At 29.7% G+C, this 16,746-nt stretch overlaps 1 protein-coding gene across 1 annotated transcript in view; it reads left to right on the top strand.

Annotated features, from left to right (window-relative positions):
- The window catches only part of LOC106462320 (RNA polymerase-associated protein LEO1-like), a 37,753-nt gene extending 23,611 nt beyond the window's left edge, over positions 1 to 14,142 (top strand). Inside the window, exons 9-15 of the mRNA XM_013922225.2 lie at positions 6,488 to 6,572; positions 7,196 to 7,290; positions 7,955 to 8,092; positions 8,518 to 8,653; positions 9,961 to 10,150; positions 11,876 to 11,985; positions 12,667 to 14,142. Coding sequence (XP_013777679.1) covers positions 6,488 to 6,572; positions 7,196 to 7,290; positions 7,955 to 8,092; positions 8,518 to 8,653; positions 9,961 to 10,150; positions 11,876 to 11,985; positions 12,667 to 12,747 — 835 coding nt within the window. The 3' untranslated portion in view covers positions 12,748 to 14,142. The remainder of the gene's footprint in view (positions 1 to 6,487; positions 6,573 to 7,195; positions 7,291 to 7,954; positions 8,093 to 8,517; positions 8,654 to 9,960; positions 10,151 to 11,875; positions 11,986 to 12,666) is intronic.
- The last annotated feature ends 2,604 nt before the right edge of the window (positions 14,143 to 16,746 follow it).

The following is a 16,746-nucleotide window of genomic DNA, read 5'->3' as shown; positions in this document are numbered from 1 at the left end:
AAGTAAGTGTATATAAGGTAGCATTTCCAAAAATGGAAAGAGGTAGGTAGGGTGCCACTGTGTTTGATTTATTACATGAGCAATAACTTAGCAAATTGAAAAATTATATCCTAGCTTGTCAATATCGGTAATTTGAGTTTCTAATTTGTTTGAAACTATAGACTTAGTATTTTGACTTTTGAATATTTGTATGTACTTTCTTGTCTACCTCATTTTTGATGGACTGTTAGTTATATATTAGTTGGTTCTTTGTTTTCTTTGTTGACCATATACATTTCGATGATTTTTGCAGTTTGATATCAATAATACTATATGCTTATCTCTGTAAAAGTAATTTAATTCTAATCAATATAACTAGTAATCATTATCAATAAATAAATAGTAATTTATGCTTATCTTTCAATCATTCTGTTTTTCTCATTGTTAAATATATGACTTATAATCCTCATCTTAGTAAGTGTTGGACATATTTTTTTAAATTTTATTTTCATTGCTACATCACTGACATGTTCGTTTATTTACATTTTGAAGGGCTGAGCTTTACTTTCCCTCCAATTCCTCTTCTTTTTTTTATATATACTAGACACCAATTTTTTTCCACATAATCTTTATTTCAGAGTCATCCCCACAGTACCCATGTTGTAGTTAGTTCTTTCACACTAATAGTTAGTTAATACTTGTATTATTCTGTTGTTCTGCTACTCCCACTTCAAATACTTTATGGCAATTTCTAGAACAGTTTTTTTTTGTATTCTAATTTAAATGTTGTTTTCCTAGGTTCCTGCTATTTGTATTCGGGGGTTTGTGTGCCTGGAATTCCTATTTACATGCTTTTGCCTTTTGCACATGGCTGTCCTCCTACAGTTGATGTGGAAGTTTGTCCAGTGATAGCCATTTGCGTAACTTCTGTGTTGTAATTCCGGTTGCTTTCAGTATGGCACCCCGTTTACTTGTAGTTGGGGTAGTGTCTATTTTTCATGGTCCACTTGCCCTGGCCTCATTACATTGTATATACTCATTTGATTCTTTGGCAGTCCTTCACCTCATAATACTGAGGATGGGACAAGAAACCCCATATGTCCAGTTGGGGTTGGGGAGAGTCTTGCTCCAATGTTTTCCAAGGCCTTTCATTATTGGTTTGGTCCTTGATGCTGCCCATTTCATGACACCTCACTTCCAGAGTAAAGGGCATATCTGTTCCAGAAATGGTCAATTCCCCTCATCTGTGCTTTCATTCAATTACTGAGCACACATATTTGATTTGATATGGGTGTTTTCCATTGAGAGTTTCTTGCTTTTGTGTTATACTGGTCCCTCCATTTTTTTCTGTGTGAGATTCTAGCTTTTGTGTGAGAGGAGATAGATATCCTACTGGAAGTTATCATTTTCCTAGATTGAAAATAGATTTCCAATAGATACTCACCTCCTTTCACACCCTTCCTCCCTACTTCCAGTGTTTTTCTATTTTCTTGTATGCCTAATCTCAAAAGTGAGGTAAACAAAATGTAATACAGAGGGAGCCAACTGCTCCAGGAGTGTGTATTGTGCTTCTGTTGGTGGAGGGTCATCGCATCTGCTATTCATGCTAGATGAGCAGCTTGAACTGAGGAGGTATAAAGACTAGTGAGTCAAGCAAGAATAATTTTTTCTAATGCGTTAGAGAGCAGATGAAGATCGGGAAAAGCTTTCATGTAAGTGGGGGTGAGTATCTATCAGAAATATATTTTCAGTGTAGGAAAATTATAACTTTTGTCCATCTCACATGTAAAATGTGTACATGGATGTTATGAGCTTAGGTATTCTTGAAGCTTCTTTGCCTGATCAGTATTGTGAAAAAGTAGAAAACTGTCATAAAATATCCTTTGTATAATACTGGCTTGTTATTGAAGGGGCATTTATCTAGGCATTAATGCTCATATTAACAGAGATAAATATCTGCAAAAATTAGAGTAGGGGTGATTTCATCACCACTTCATCTGTCTGGTCATAAAGCTTAAAAATGAAGTGATTGTCTATGAGAAGCTGTTAGAATTGTTGTTGGTTAGAGTGCAGGGCATCTTTGGTTGGGAATAACTTTAATAATTATTTGAATTGTTTCCTCAAGTGGGATGTAAGTGAATAAGGATTGAATATCAATCCTGACAAATTGGTTTGCATTCGGAAATTTAGATATCTTTTGAACAAAGTAAAAAAAGACTTTAACAGTAAATTTGTTCTCAATCTGTGAGCTGAGTGCAGATACAAGGTAGTTAAGAAGTTTCTAAATGTGGGAGTAGATATATTTAGGGAGTAAACCATTTTTGGTAAGGCATACATAAAACTGGGACAGAAACCTGTTGTAGAATAAGGTTCTGCAAATATGATGTCAGAGATGAATTTACAATTTTTTAAATATTATAAAATCCATTGAAGATTTTCATCACACTTAAGAGTAAGCTTAAATCCTTCATTACTGAGGAGTGTAAATGTAATCAGATCTGTTTAAAATGGCAACTCCTGCACATTTTTCTGGCTGGATAACAACATTTTGATTACTGGCAAGTTGATTTATTGCAGAAAACTCAACCTGTGTAATAGCAGATGATTTAAAGGGTTGCAATTATAAAAGGATGACAGGGCCACATTTTAAATTTAATTTTGATGAAACATTTTATGTTTGGTATATTATTTTTTGTTAAAACTAGGAAAGGATTTCAGAGTCCTGTAGATACATTCAAATGGAAAAAAGTAATTTGAGGAACTAAGTTTATGGGTAGGCAGACAAAACCATAAACCTTTTGTTAGAGCATTTTTACATTGTTCACTTAAGTTAAAATTATTAGAATTAACATTAACAAGATTTATGTCACTAGATTTTTTCAAAGAAATTAGTTTTTTAAGCTTGACCTTCTGGTGGTGTCCAAGTCTGGCAATGGATATGAAGTTGAGATTTTCAGTCAAATTGGTAAGATGATGATAGTCAATCCATGAAATTTCATTCTTAAATTCAAGAATGGCTGTAATGTCAGCTGTTTTTTCCAACAATATTTTGTTTTCAGTTTTTCTTCTAGTAGCTTTCTTTGACAGAAATGATAAGCAGAAAACCTTAGAGATTTTGATTAGTGATCTGGAAATTTGGAATAATTTTATGATGTTTACGTCAATCAACAAAGACATTTCTAGGTTTTGAGATCAAGCTTTTTAAGAATACGAAACAAACATAATCCATGATATTCATACTGCCATGTTGTAGTATATCCAACTGATGAATCAGTGGGAAAACAAAATTTTATGATAAATATTAAAAACATAGTATTACCAAGAAACATCTTTAATTATGGACACTTTGGAATTTTTTCAAATTACATCAGCATTAAAACTGCAAAAAAGTTAGTTTACAATATTCAACTACAAAAAACAACATTAGATATTAAACAAGAAGTTTTTGATACAGTTGAAAGTTTAAAGCAAACATTTTTGTATTGCTATATTTCCATATTTATTATAATATTTAAGATTTTTTACCTTTAATATACATGAAGATTATATATATATATATATATATATACTGATGTGTGTGTGTGTGTGTGCGTATTTAGGTAATAATAAACCTTATGATGATAATATGTACTTATGCTAACTACTAGATGCTGATTTTTTAGACTTACTAATTTACTCTAGTTCTCTGGCCTTTTTTTCTGTCTAATACATGAATAAAGTTGGTAAATTTGGTTGTTTTCATTCATGTTAACTTACTTGTATGTGTAACTTTTTAGCAGGTTTACAGTTGAATCATTCTTGTTGGGAATAACTTGATAATGCACATACATATATATATATATACATATTGTCTTTATAACGAGCTTAAAAGCCAGCCATAAAAAGCTCAAGTTATATTTTGTTCATCTGTTGCAAATCTAAGGGTGGTTACTAAGTATTCATTGACGTGACACTGACCTGAAGCCAGCCATAAAAAGCTCAAGTTATATTTTGTTCATCTGTTGCAAATCTAAGGGTTACTAAGTATTCATTGAGGTGACGCTGACCTGAAGCCAGCCATAAAAAGCTCAAGTTATATTTTGTTCATCTGTTGCAAATCTAAGGGTTACTAAGTATTCATTGACGTGACACTGACCTGAAGCCAGCCATAAAAAGCTCAAGTTATATTTTGTTCATCTGTTGCAAATCTAAGGGTTACTAAGTATTCATTGAGGTGACGCTGACCTGAAGCTAATACAAAGGTCTAAGCAATTATTTTGCTCCTTTGTTGACAGGTGATGGGTTTTGAATCTTGGTTCATAATGGCCAAAATTAACCCAAGATCAGTGATTGAAATAAACTTGATAATGAGGCGTTACAGAGTTTCTTTGGCACAGGTTTGTAACTAAATGTTTTTCATTAATTTTTTTATTATTTATGACTACAATTTGAGAATATTTTTGTTGCAAAATAAATTTCTGATCCATATCTGGAGGCTACAGTTATTAAAGCTTTATATTTTGGAGGAATGCATTTGATTAAAGAAAAAATTTAAAGATAACCTTTTCAAAGTTCGATTGGAAATATGGATCTAATGATACCATATATTAAACAATGTTTGTGCTTGTTGTAGGTATTATGATTCTGTGTAATGAACACTCAGTATTTGTTGATGTAGATTCGTGTTATTATGTACAAAATAACACATCACACCTAGCTGATTAGTCATAATTAATACTTAATTGTTTTGGTACAGTTACTGTTGCACAACATATCTGTTTATTTTATTTTTTGTTACTTTGAACTAAAGACTGAGTGTATAGTAATTTGAAAATGCATTCTGTAACTGAGGTGCATTATTTTTATTTTGTGTTGCACTCAACTACAAATCTGTTTTATGAAAAAAATATTGAGTTTTTGAGTATTAATGATGTTTAAGATATTTTAATACTTCAGGTACAAGTTTTTCTTGTATTTGCTGCTACTGTATCTTTCATTATACTTTTGTTTTTTAGGGGTTTTCTTTTATGACTAGGGGATAAACTCGTCCTTTGCTTACAATACATGTACTAAAATTATTTGACTACTGAAACATTTTTTAACAAAAAAAAATGGATATATATGGGATTGAATCCTTGTTTTTCTCCATATGAAGTGTGTGCTCTACCATATGAGCCAAAATATTTTTTTCACATATGCATCACTTAGTTAATTAGTATATTTATGAGAAGGGTAAGTGTTTCAAGTAGATAATCCTTTAAATAATTCTGTATAATGTAATTGGACATCAATGAAACAAACATACTAAGAATATGGAGTTGTTGTATTTAGATTGCAAGTAAAGAAGTATAGAAACGTAGTGACTATAAACGAAATATATCTCTGTGCACAACATTTTTTGTATAAACACCTCTTTCTGGATAATTGCCATCTTTGATTAAGATTTTGAGATTTTTTTTCTTGATCAAACTTTTTATATGATAATACTACATAAGAACTCTTTGTGGCTGATTTTATAGCTGTTACGATCCTGGTATCTTTTGTTGTAAATATAATGATACCACATAAGAACTCTCTGTTGCTGATTTCGTGGGTCTCATGACTCTGGTGTAATTTGTTGTGGCTGTAATGATACTACATAAAAACTTTTGTGGGTCAGGAAGTGTAAAATCAGCTATCTTAACATATTTCTATCTGACTGATATTTCTTTTTTTTCTATAATGGTATCAACTCTTTTTTTTTTACTCTCCACAAAAGTATTAACAAAGCGTAGGGTCTACTACCACTAGGATCCAGCAGAAATGATGTAATATTTTATTCCCATAGAGAGTAAACTTCTTCTCATATGAAGCATATTTAAACTTTGGGCCTATTTAGCAATTTTAGGACATCTTTATTAGGAGAATTGGAAACATATAATAGTTATAAAGAAGTGAATTTTTAAAATCATGGTATCATGAAGTGCAAAAAGCAACTGTTGTTATGTATATTTTGTAAATTTTTGTGTTTAAATCACATTTGTATATCACCTGAAACTAATTATTTTCTTTCATATAATGTGTTAGCAGTAAAGCCTTAAAAATGAATGAAGTTGTGGCAGAAACTATTAAGACTAATTATACAGTGGGTAAACTCGTGCTTCACATGCAAAGCATATTTCAACTTTAGACTTAATTGTTCATTTTTAGGTGCCATTTAGAATTTGTACTGATATGTAATGGTATTGCATCATTTATAAGCTGCAGAAATGCAAAAAATCCACTTAATGTGTTTCCTTGCAGGTTTCTTTATGTAACTGAAGTAATTGTCTTTAAAGTTAACATGTTAAGTATTGTTCACCTTTTAACTCGTAGAAACATAAAAGTACCACTGTACAATTAGCCATTCGGAATATTGGGTTTCCATGTGAGCTAGCACACACATATATTCATAGATTGACTGACACCCATGTTCTTTTAATTACACAGATACTAAAAATTTAACACTGGTTAAGGTAGTAAACATTTAATTTCATTAATGTTGTTTTAGGCCTTATGATCCACAAACATATGAAGATGAAATTGATGATGATGAAGTTCTTGATGAAGAAGGAAGAGCACGCTTGAAATTGAAGGTGAAACATACCTTTAAGATATACTTATTCATTATTACCCAGAGAGCATCAGGGTTTTTGTTGGGTTTTTTCACAATTTTTTTTGTACTAAATATATATATATTATATGAAAAGTTCTGTTCAAGGTTGTATTAATTTCTTAAGTATATTCAGAGCTTGTTTTTACCATTTTAAAAGTTATATGTTAATGGTTTACTATTAGTACAATGTTCATGCAATTTAATTATAAATTTTCTCAAGTGTAAACATTCATTAATTAAAAAAATATATATATATATACACGCACACACAGTTATTTGTCATGAAATTCGGCAATTATTACACATGCATCCAGTTAACTAGAAAACTGGTTTAGTTTAATTATGAATGAAAAAGTAAATTTTTTCTTCCAGAAGGAAACATATGTGTGTGTGTGTATATATATATATATATATATATTTTTTTTTTTTTTTTCATTCAGTGTAACATAATTGTATCTTAAAGGCAAAAATATTAGTGATAAAATAACACATTATTATTGAGATTACATAATGAACAGTAAACCAGGTGTGATTGGATCATATTAATCAATTTAACAAAACAATGTGCAAAAATGCACATTTATACTTGTATCTTTTATTTAGGTTGAAAACACTGTACGTTGGCGAACAGTTGCAGATAAAGAGGGAAATCAGAAGAAGGAAAGCAATGCAAAAATCATCAGGTGGTCTGATGGCAGGTTAGTTTAGATTACAGTCATGTAGATAACAGTTGTTTTTCTAAGTACATAATGTATCATATGGGATGGTATGTACCTTAGCTCATTAAGAATTTAATATTGTTTTTTTGTAAACACCTTAAGCTATCTGAGTGTTAGGCTTCATTTACTCAGATAGGTTTTTATAAACGTTATAACACTAATATTCAGATTATTTATTTTATAAACAATATCTTTTTTCTTTCATTCATCACTAATATTCAGAGTACTTAAAAGAAGTAAAGATGTTTGACTGATTTAGTTTACAGCACTTACTGTTTTGTCTCGTTTCCCTTTTTACAATAGTACGATCTACTAAGAAAAGTAAAACGCTGAAGCTCCGATTAATATTATGGAAGATCAGAATTTAATAAAAACTGCATTGCAGTTTTTCTTGGTATTTTTGTAGCCATCTAGAATGTGTTACTAAATACAGTATTTCATATATTTTTTTACCTATTTACATTGCAAACACATTTGTTCTTTGTGTATTTATTTTTCATTACATCCAACTACAAATTGTGAGTGTATACTTATAACTGATGTGTTAATGTTGTCTTGGATTGTGTTGCACATAATTTCAATTTTAAGTGTATTATTTTTCTAAATACATATCTAAGATTATATAATTTGTTTCAATTCACAGTTTATCACTTCATCTTGGTTCTGAAATTTTTGATGTGTACAGACAGTCCCTTATGTCTGGTGATCCAAATCATCTTTTTATTAGACAAGGCACTGGTCTTCAAGGACAAGCCGTATTTCGCACTAAGCTTACCTTTAGGTGAGGCTTAAGTAGAATTTCTTTGTTAAGTAGTGAATATAGCTAAAACTATTTTACTCTATTGCATTAATTTACCTTCTGTGTGTTATTTTGAAAAGAGTAAATACGTTGTTAATACGATTATTTACCTATTTTGTTTCTATATAGTTTCCAAAAATTCATCAAGTTTTTTGCAGTAGCCATATTTCAGATAATGTTTTACTGTATTTAAAAGTTATCATATCATTTGAAGTAATTATTTTTGTTACAGAGGATCCCTTAACATTTTTGTCAAAACTATATATATATACATTTATTTATTTCCTCCTTGATTATGGTGAGGTTAGACATACAAGTCTTCATCTTTTTGTAATAAAGAATTGTAACTTTTCTTGTATGCTTAAGTTATAATTGTGTTTTTAGCTCTTTAACTTATATCTCTGTAGACCACATTCAACAGACAGTTTTACTCACCGAAAGATGACTCTGTCACTTGCTGACAGGAGTCAGAAAACACAAAAAATCAGAGTTTTACCAACTGTTGGTAAAGATCCCGAAGCTCATAGATCTGAGATGATAAAGGTAATAGTACATGAGTTTTTATAAGGAATAAACTGTTAAATTTAATCTCTTATCAAATAGGAAAGTGAATGATAGCAGTTTAATCAACATTATTTTTGTGTTTCTAATTTATCAAAATTCCATTGTTGTGTTGTGAGAAAACATAGAAGGTAAATACTTTTATATACTAAAAAAAAAAGTTAATTTCCATCAGTTAATGAAACAATTTTCTTTGAATAAATCAAATCAATATGTTTTACTATTTTTGATATTTATTGAAAGTTGTTCTTTTGCAGTCCATCTGCTTTTAGAAGTTACATTTTAAATTCCAAAAACTATATACTGATTGTTTTTAGGAAGTCTTGTCAGATAGCTAAATCTTTTCCACAGTAACATTTAAAAATTAACATATTAATCCCACATTTCAACTGTGTTTTTTTTTGTTTTGTTTTTACAACATAGGTTTTCTTGTAATTCGTATTAACATACAGTGTACTATTAAAACCCCAGGAGGTGATCCACCCAACAAAGGAAGATGCTCTGTTAAAAATGATTTTATACAAATATATATATGTCAGTTTAAAGTGCATTTATTCATATAAGCAAACAAAGTGCTCAATCTTCTATTGGAAAAAGTAAGTTTTATGTAGTTTATTTATTTATATATGCATAATTGTTTAGTAATGTCTCTTACACAGCAAAATAGATATTTTTAAGTTTTCCATCCCAAGACTGAGCAAGATTGATTATCAACTTTAAAAGTGCACTTTGAGTATTTTATTTATCTTTAAACATAACGTAAAGCTATCCAGCTGTTTGTGTGGTATCACTGTGATAAAATTTGATAAAGGAACTCAGGAACCTACCATCCCCAAAGATCAAGTTTAAGTGGATAAGCATTGGTTTGAGTTTAGAAACCATTTCAATTTTGCCAACTTAATGCCATGAATGAGGGCTCAACTGAGTGAGGAAATCAGTAGCAAAATACATAAAGCCAATGCCACATGAAAGTGACTTCTAATGTCACACAGCATGGGTATTTTTGCATCAAGTGAATGACTCGTGCTACAGCTGAAAACAGTAAAAGGTGGTATCCCATACTCCCATTTATAGTTTTACTTTTTAAGCCCCCTATTGTTGGGCATCTTTGCTAATGCATATAAAGTAGTGTTGGCATTAAAACTTTACATGATCTTAATGAAAATGTATTTTACTGTTAATTTAGCACATTTTTATATTAAATCTAAGTAGTTGTGACTTACAATTTCATGTTTTATAACAGTAATTTATTAAGTATAGTTAACAGATATATGTATTTTTGTGTTTAGAAAGAAGAAGATCGTTTGAAGGCATCCATTAGAAGAGAAAGCAAACAGAGGAGGATGAAAGAACGAGCACACTCTCGAGGCCTTAGTGCTTCTTATCTTGAGCCTGATAGTTATGATGGGGATGATGATGGAGCAATATCTTTAGCTGCCATTAAGAAGAAGTATAAAAAAGGAGGGGCAGCTTTACAAGGTAACTAGTCTTAAGGTCATCGAATAACCTTATTAAATTTTTTACAGAATCACTGTCGTAAGATAAAGATTTACATATGATTGGTATAGTTCTATAAATAGACAATACATTTTACTGTTTATATTGTTTATAATAATGTTTAATAATTTTGTGAATTAGTGTTTTACACTTACAATGCTCAGTGTATGGATTTGCTATCAGAACTTTGCGAGGTATTTAATAGTATTATGGCTAAACATATCTAGTAGTGAGGGCACCAAACTGATGATTCAGTACATTCTTTTTCACAAGTTCGTTTTAGTTTCGTTTTTAGTATACTGATGTATGACATACTTTTAGCATTGGTTATAGAGGAAAGGCTTCATTAACTTATAAGCACTGATCTATTATTATTGTTGTCAGAAGTTATCAGTAATTTCTGTACACTTGTAATCATCAAAACTATTGTAGTTGTAACCTGAGTAATAATATTTATTTCTAATTATTTTTGCACAACGTAAGTAAAGTTAATTTGTAAATTTTAATGAAAACCCTGATATTCTGTTAGTGAGCCATTAATTGTTCAGTAATAATATGGTTATGTAGCTTTTACCCTCTTTCTGCTCTCTTTCTCCTCTCTCTGATGCTTTGGATGTTTTAACTAAAGTTAGCATACTTTAGGAAGCAAAGATTATAAAAGAAATATTTAAACCGACATTACAAATGAGTACATTGTGGATGAGGGGGGGGGGGATTATTTATCACACTTTTTACCTTGGTAAATGTTATGATGAGCCTGTTAAAGCTTGACAAAATGTTTTTTAGAGCCTGAGAGTAATGCTTTTATCCATATTTTGTTTCTTACTTAAAATTTTTATGAGGTAGTACAACTAGCTATAATGTATTTAAATAGCATGGTATTCTTTTTATATTCAGTTTGTTTGTTTTTTACCAAGTCTTGTTTTAAGAAGGAAAGAAAACTTTTATCATTGTATTGAATTTCAGACTTAACCTTCAATACATGATACATGAATTCATTCATTTTTTAATTATAAAAAAATTGGAACAGTTTTAGTTGCATTTAACTACTAATCTGTATACATGCTTCAATAATGAACGGACACATGTAGCAGGTGTGAAACAGCTATAGCACTGAACTGCTAGCTTTCATAGACATTTTGAAGTGTAAGAGCAAACACATTCATGTTCTTGAACATAAAGTCTGTGCATCTGTATTAACCTTGTTGTTGAGACATCTTAGTGTAATGTATTTTTAAACACCATGGTTAGAAACTGCATTAAGTATTAGAAATATACATTTATGAATCACCTTGTAATTTGTGGTTTAGTTACTAGGAAATTCTATTAAATATTTTAAAAAAACATTTGTAAAGATTCTAGACTGCACTACTGAGTACAAAAATGCCCTAAAATTATTAAACTTGCTTTACCTTCACTAATACAGTGTAGCCTCCATATGGCATTGTTATAGGTTTAAAGATATAAACCAAAACATGAGAAGCAATGATTTTAAATCTAATGACTGTTTGTTTTTACTGCATTGCATATCTTCTGTTTATTTTAGCAGAGAAATAATCGTAAAGTTGGTTTTATTTTTTCTGTTGTAGATGGGAAACTATAATCTTGCATTGTAGCTTATCATGACCATATTACTGTTTGTAGATCTGCATTAATGATTACAGCTTAAAAGTTATTCTTAAAGGTATATTCCTTTATATATTTTAGGTCGGCAGTCCATATACTCATCAGATGATGAATCTGAAGAAGAGGAAGAGAAGGAGCGGCGATTGGAAGAAGCCAAAAATGCCAATGAAGATGATGACGACAGTGATTTGGTAAGGCTTATTATATATGTACATTGATATAATCTGTGAAAATAATGACCCTGTATTAATATATAACAAATGATCTTATATTGTCATGATGTTTTTTTATCAACAGTTGTATATACTTACAAAGCATTTTTATATAATGATAAATTTACCAAAATTTGTTTTCAGTATAACGGACGTTAAAGATGGAATCTCACTCTGACTTTTTTGTTACTGATTGTGGGGAGGATGTGTTATTTTGATAAAGCTCTTTTATCAATTTGTAGATAACTTTTATACTTACCTAGTTACTTAAGCATACAGTGTTTTTTCAAAAATATGCAAACCATAATTTAATATTTTTTTAGGGAACACTGTTAGATGTACTTCTCACAGCCATACACATAATTGCAATGTTCTAAGCAATCATAAATATTCTGAATATATATGTAGATATAGATTATTTATTAATGAATTCAAATTAATTTAGTAAAAATTATGTTTGGGGAAAAAGAGAAATTATACATTTTAAAACAAACATTCATTTCTGCATCATTAAACTTTTAAATACCGAGACAAACCTGTTTTGTTATTGTGAGGATTTCTTTTATGTTTTGATCAGCTTTTTGGCTTATTGTTACTGGTATGACCATTATTTTATAATCAACCACAAAACATATTTATAGTAATTGCTCTATCTTACAGGACTATTTTGAGAAAAAGAAAGCTTCTACAGAAGGAAGGAAGAAGATGGTAACTATAGAAGAGAGTGATGACGACTTGTAAAAGAGATTGTTCTTTAGTATTAACTCATTGTTATTAATTAACGTATAATCATTCAGGAATTATATTTCTGTACCTAGCTCATCATTATCACCTGTTTTAAAATTTACCACATCATAAGAATTTGTAAAATAGTAATGTTTTAAAGACATATTTCTGTTAATGACCTTTAGAAACAGAATTAGGTATTGACTTGTACTCACTGTTCTCATATTTAATTTTCTCTTAAGTTGACTTTGTATAGCAAGTGCAGTGTACAGAATTTCAGAAAATTTTCTCATCAAACTTGGATTTATAAAAAGTAATTTCATAAAAACAGACTATTGTGTTGTTGTTTATTCAGGAAATGAATATCACTAGTTATAACGTTTAAGGAGAATTTTTTGAATGCATGTTCAACAATCCTCAAACTGGTAAATAATTACCTTATATGTCAGTATCATTACTAATCAACAAATGGGCTGTTGAAAGAACCAGTTTATGGCATTACTAAACCTGAATATTGAACAGTCTTTGAATCCAGTACTAAAACAGTTACATGAAAGAAAATGTTTAGTAATTATAAGATCTATCTTGTTTTGAGAATTTGGAATGCAAACACAGTTCATCCTTCAAAAGTGTTTTAACATTAATATATTTTTTTGCATTTTGTGTTGTTCTTTTATTTAAAACAGTATTATATTTATTAGTTTTTAACTTGATCTGGCACAGTATCTATGATATTTAACTAAATATTACTTGACATAGCTGTTTTAATGTCACACTTACAGAACACAATTGTACATAATATTTTATTGTTGTATCATACAAATTTTATAGTATCAAGATAGTTATTTTAGCAATATACGCTTTTAATTAAAATATAGTTTTCAAAAGTGCTTAGGCAGAACTGTTATCAATTTTAGCTTTCAATTATAGACTTGTTGCTTAGCAAAGAAAACAAACTTTCCTAGCTTTATACATTCTTTTAGAATACAGTTGCAGGCTTCCATGTTACATAGAACAGGTTTCAAATTATCATGTGCATTAGATTTAGAGCTTATGTGGATCATTTTGAATATGGGACACTTTTGATTACATTATTAAAAATTAAACTATTTTTCCCACCAAAGGATTTGTACACTACTAAAGATTCAAGTTTCAGCTCTTTGTGAATAATACATTCTATACGTGTTTAGTTAGCAGTGTTACAGGTGTTATGTCTACTGAATAACTTGATATTATGACAATCTTGACATCATGTCAAGGATAATTTTACACCTCTTGGTGCCTTTGTAACCTTCACAACAAGTCACAGGATCACGCAAGATTTTTTGGTTTATACATACTTCAATATAACTTCCCATGTTGTGCTACTCCTGGCTTTTTTTTTTTTTTTTTTTTTGGCCATGGCAAAGTAGCTCATAGAATGGCTCTGAGTTTTTTTTCAAGTACAAACTTTTAGCTTATAGCTTCATCACTTGACCGATTTGAGATCTAATTACAGCCACAGCTATTGAGGATTCCCTCTTGTTTAATTTACTAACAAATAATAGTTATAAATAAAATAAAAACATAAAATTCATAGAAACACAAAACTTTCTTTTCTTTTTGGACTTTTTAAAAAGTAATTATTAATGTCACTTGTTATACTCATTTTTCATGAAAGTTGAGACTTTCTAGTGAAGTCTTAACAAAGTTACGGGTACATCTATCTAGTTGTATAAGCTTAATATTAAAGGCTACAGTGTTGCTTACTACTGTCATTCTGGTAGGATTATGTAAGTAGTTTCTTTTGTTCAATTTAAGCAAATAGTTAGTCTAACTTTTTAAATTCATCTATTTACCACCAATTTGTATGTGCTTGTTTCTGTTAATTTGTCACTTTGCTGTCACTTGAACAAACCTTGTACATTTACCAGATATATGAGTTAAAAAAACAAAAAACTCTAAATTATAAAATTGTACAGATAGTTTTGTTATAGCAATATTTTTCTATAATAAAACCATAGTACAAACCTATAAAACAAGGTACTTCTTGCATATTTTGGCCTAATGCTTTCTCAGTATTTTATGTTTGAGTAAATGAACTTAGTATCCTTTGATAAATTGTTTAGGCAGAATATTCATTGTGAAACTAAGTTGAATGGGCAGCAACTGCCTGTTGTAGAAACACAAGTGTAGAGGATGACGTTTTGAAAGTCTTCTGCCTTTCGAAACATCGTCCTCTACACTTGTGTTTCTACAATGGGCAGTTGCCATCCATTCAACTTAGTTTCACAATGAACTTAATAGTTGTTTCTCCTTCTTTCAGTTTATCAGTTACATGGCATTCTTTTCTTCCATATTTCAACTGTGTCTGTGTAGTTTATGAAACTAGTGTTATCTGTGCCAGCAGTTGTATTTTAATTATCTCTTTCTCGAAGGTAGCAGCATTTATTTATAATCACTGTTGGAATTAAGGTTACTGTTAAGTATATTTCCTATTATAACTGAAATGGAGGTTATTGATAAAACGTTTTTTAATTTAAAAAATGGCACATTCTGAATGTATTTCTCTAAATAGATCATATATAAGTCCTGTTTCAAAGTTTTTTCCTAATAGATTATAAAATTTGAAGGAAAAAAAAGAAAATGACTGTAAAGTACTTTTTTTCAAAAAATATTAACATAAAAAAATTAAATTGTCATGGAAAAATTACTGTAATTTTTGTGTTCTCATCCCAAAAGAAGTTAAAAAAACTTTGTTACATAGATACATATTTTTAAATGATCTTATTTCATTGATATATTAGAGAGTACAAACATTGTAGTCTGTGTTTCTTGAGTGGGATCTCTAAGCCTCTTTGCTGAAGAAGGTTTGTACTAATGTACTTGTTTATTGGATATGCCTGTAACTATTATCTCTATGATAGTCAATGTGAACCTGTTATTGAAGTTACCAGTAGTAACTCATTTTGATGTAAGGAACATGAATGCCTTTCAGTAGAAATGCACTTGATAAACATTTTCTACCACTAGGACACCTTGACCTAGTATCTGAATCTATATTCATCAGTGTCTGTTTAGAAACTCATCCAATGTAATTTCTATGGGTTTGAATATTTTTGTAATATGCTTCTCAACATAGAGTTTGTATAATGTTTCATGAATGAGGAAAACTAACTTGTAAAGCAACAAGAATTGGAAATAACTTTGATATAAGGAAGGTTTCCTTCAAGAATTGTAGAACTTATATAAAGATATGTTCTTCTCCGTGTTTGTTTTTATAACATCTAACTATGATTAAAAGTCATTTGCAAGTGTAAACATTATTTTAACAATGATTTTGATACATATTGCATCAGTTGCATGCAATAAAAATTACAAAAAAGTATATTACAGTAAAGTATAAATTTCCTATAGTAGCTATGTAGATATACTAAATGTGCCTTAAATATATGTATATATTTTTATATAGATATATAAAACATTCTGATATAATGATGAATTTAACACAAGAGCCTGATATTACACTAGTAAGTATTTATTATTGTTAAATAGTGTATAGCCCATCAAAAATAATGGGACAAGTACCCCCACCCCACCCTAACCTCACATTTCACAGCGAACTAAAATAAATAAATTTTACAAAATGAAGTTTGACCGACAAAGAGGCAGAAAAGTGCAGTCAAGCATCATTAATTCCTTTTTGAGCCAGTCAAAATTAAGAACATTCATGAAATGAATTTGTGGCATATTCACAGAATAATTATTTGTAAAGATCAGTTAGATTAAGAAATTCTAATATATAGAAAAGCCACTACCTTCCAACAATGGCTTTTATGTCATCTTGGAATGCATTGTTAGTAACAAAAGTATAACCTAATATGTTCTAAAAGTATAAAATGAAATGTATAGACAACAAAACTGGAAAAATATTTTGTTGATTTCTTAATTTAGAGTCTCAGTTGATTAAAGAATTTTGTTTTTTATTAAAAATGTTGGTGATATAACAGAAAATAGCTTAATTCAGAAATGATT

This window comes from Limulus polyphemus, unplaced genomic scaffold (assembly GCF_000517525.1).
Source record: "Limulus polyphemus unplaced genomic scaffold, Limulus_polyphemus-2.1.2 Scaffold1141, whole genome shotgun sequence".
Lineage (NCBI taxonomy): Eukaryota > Metazoa > Arthropoda > Merostomata > Xiphosura > Limulidae > Limulus > Limulus polyphemus.
This window is presented reverse-complemented; position numbering and strand designations above follow the sequence as displayed.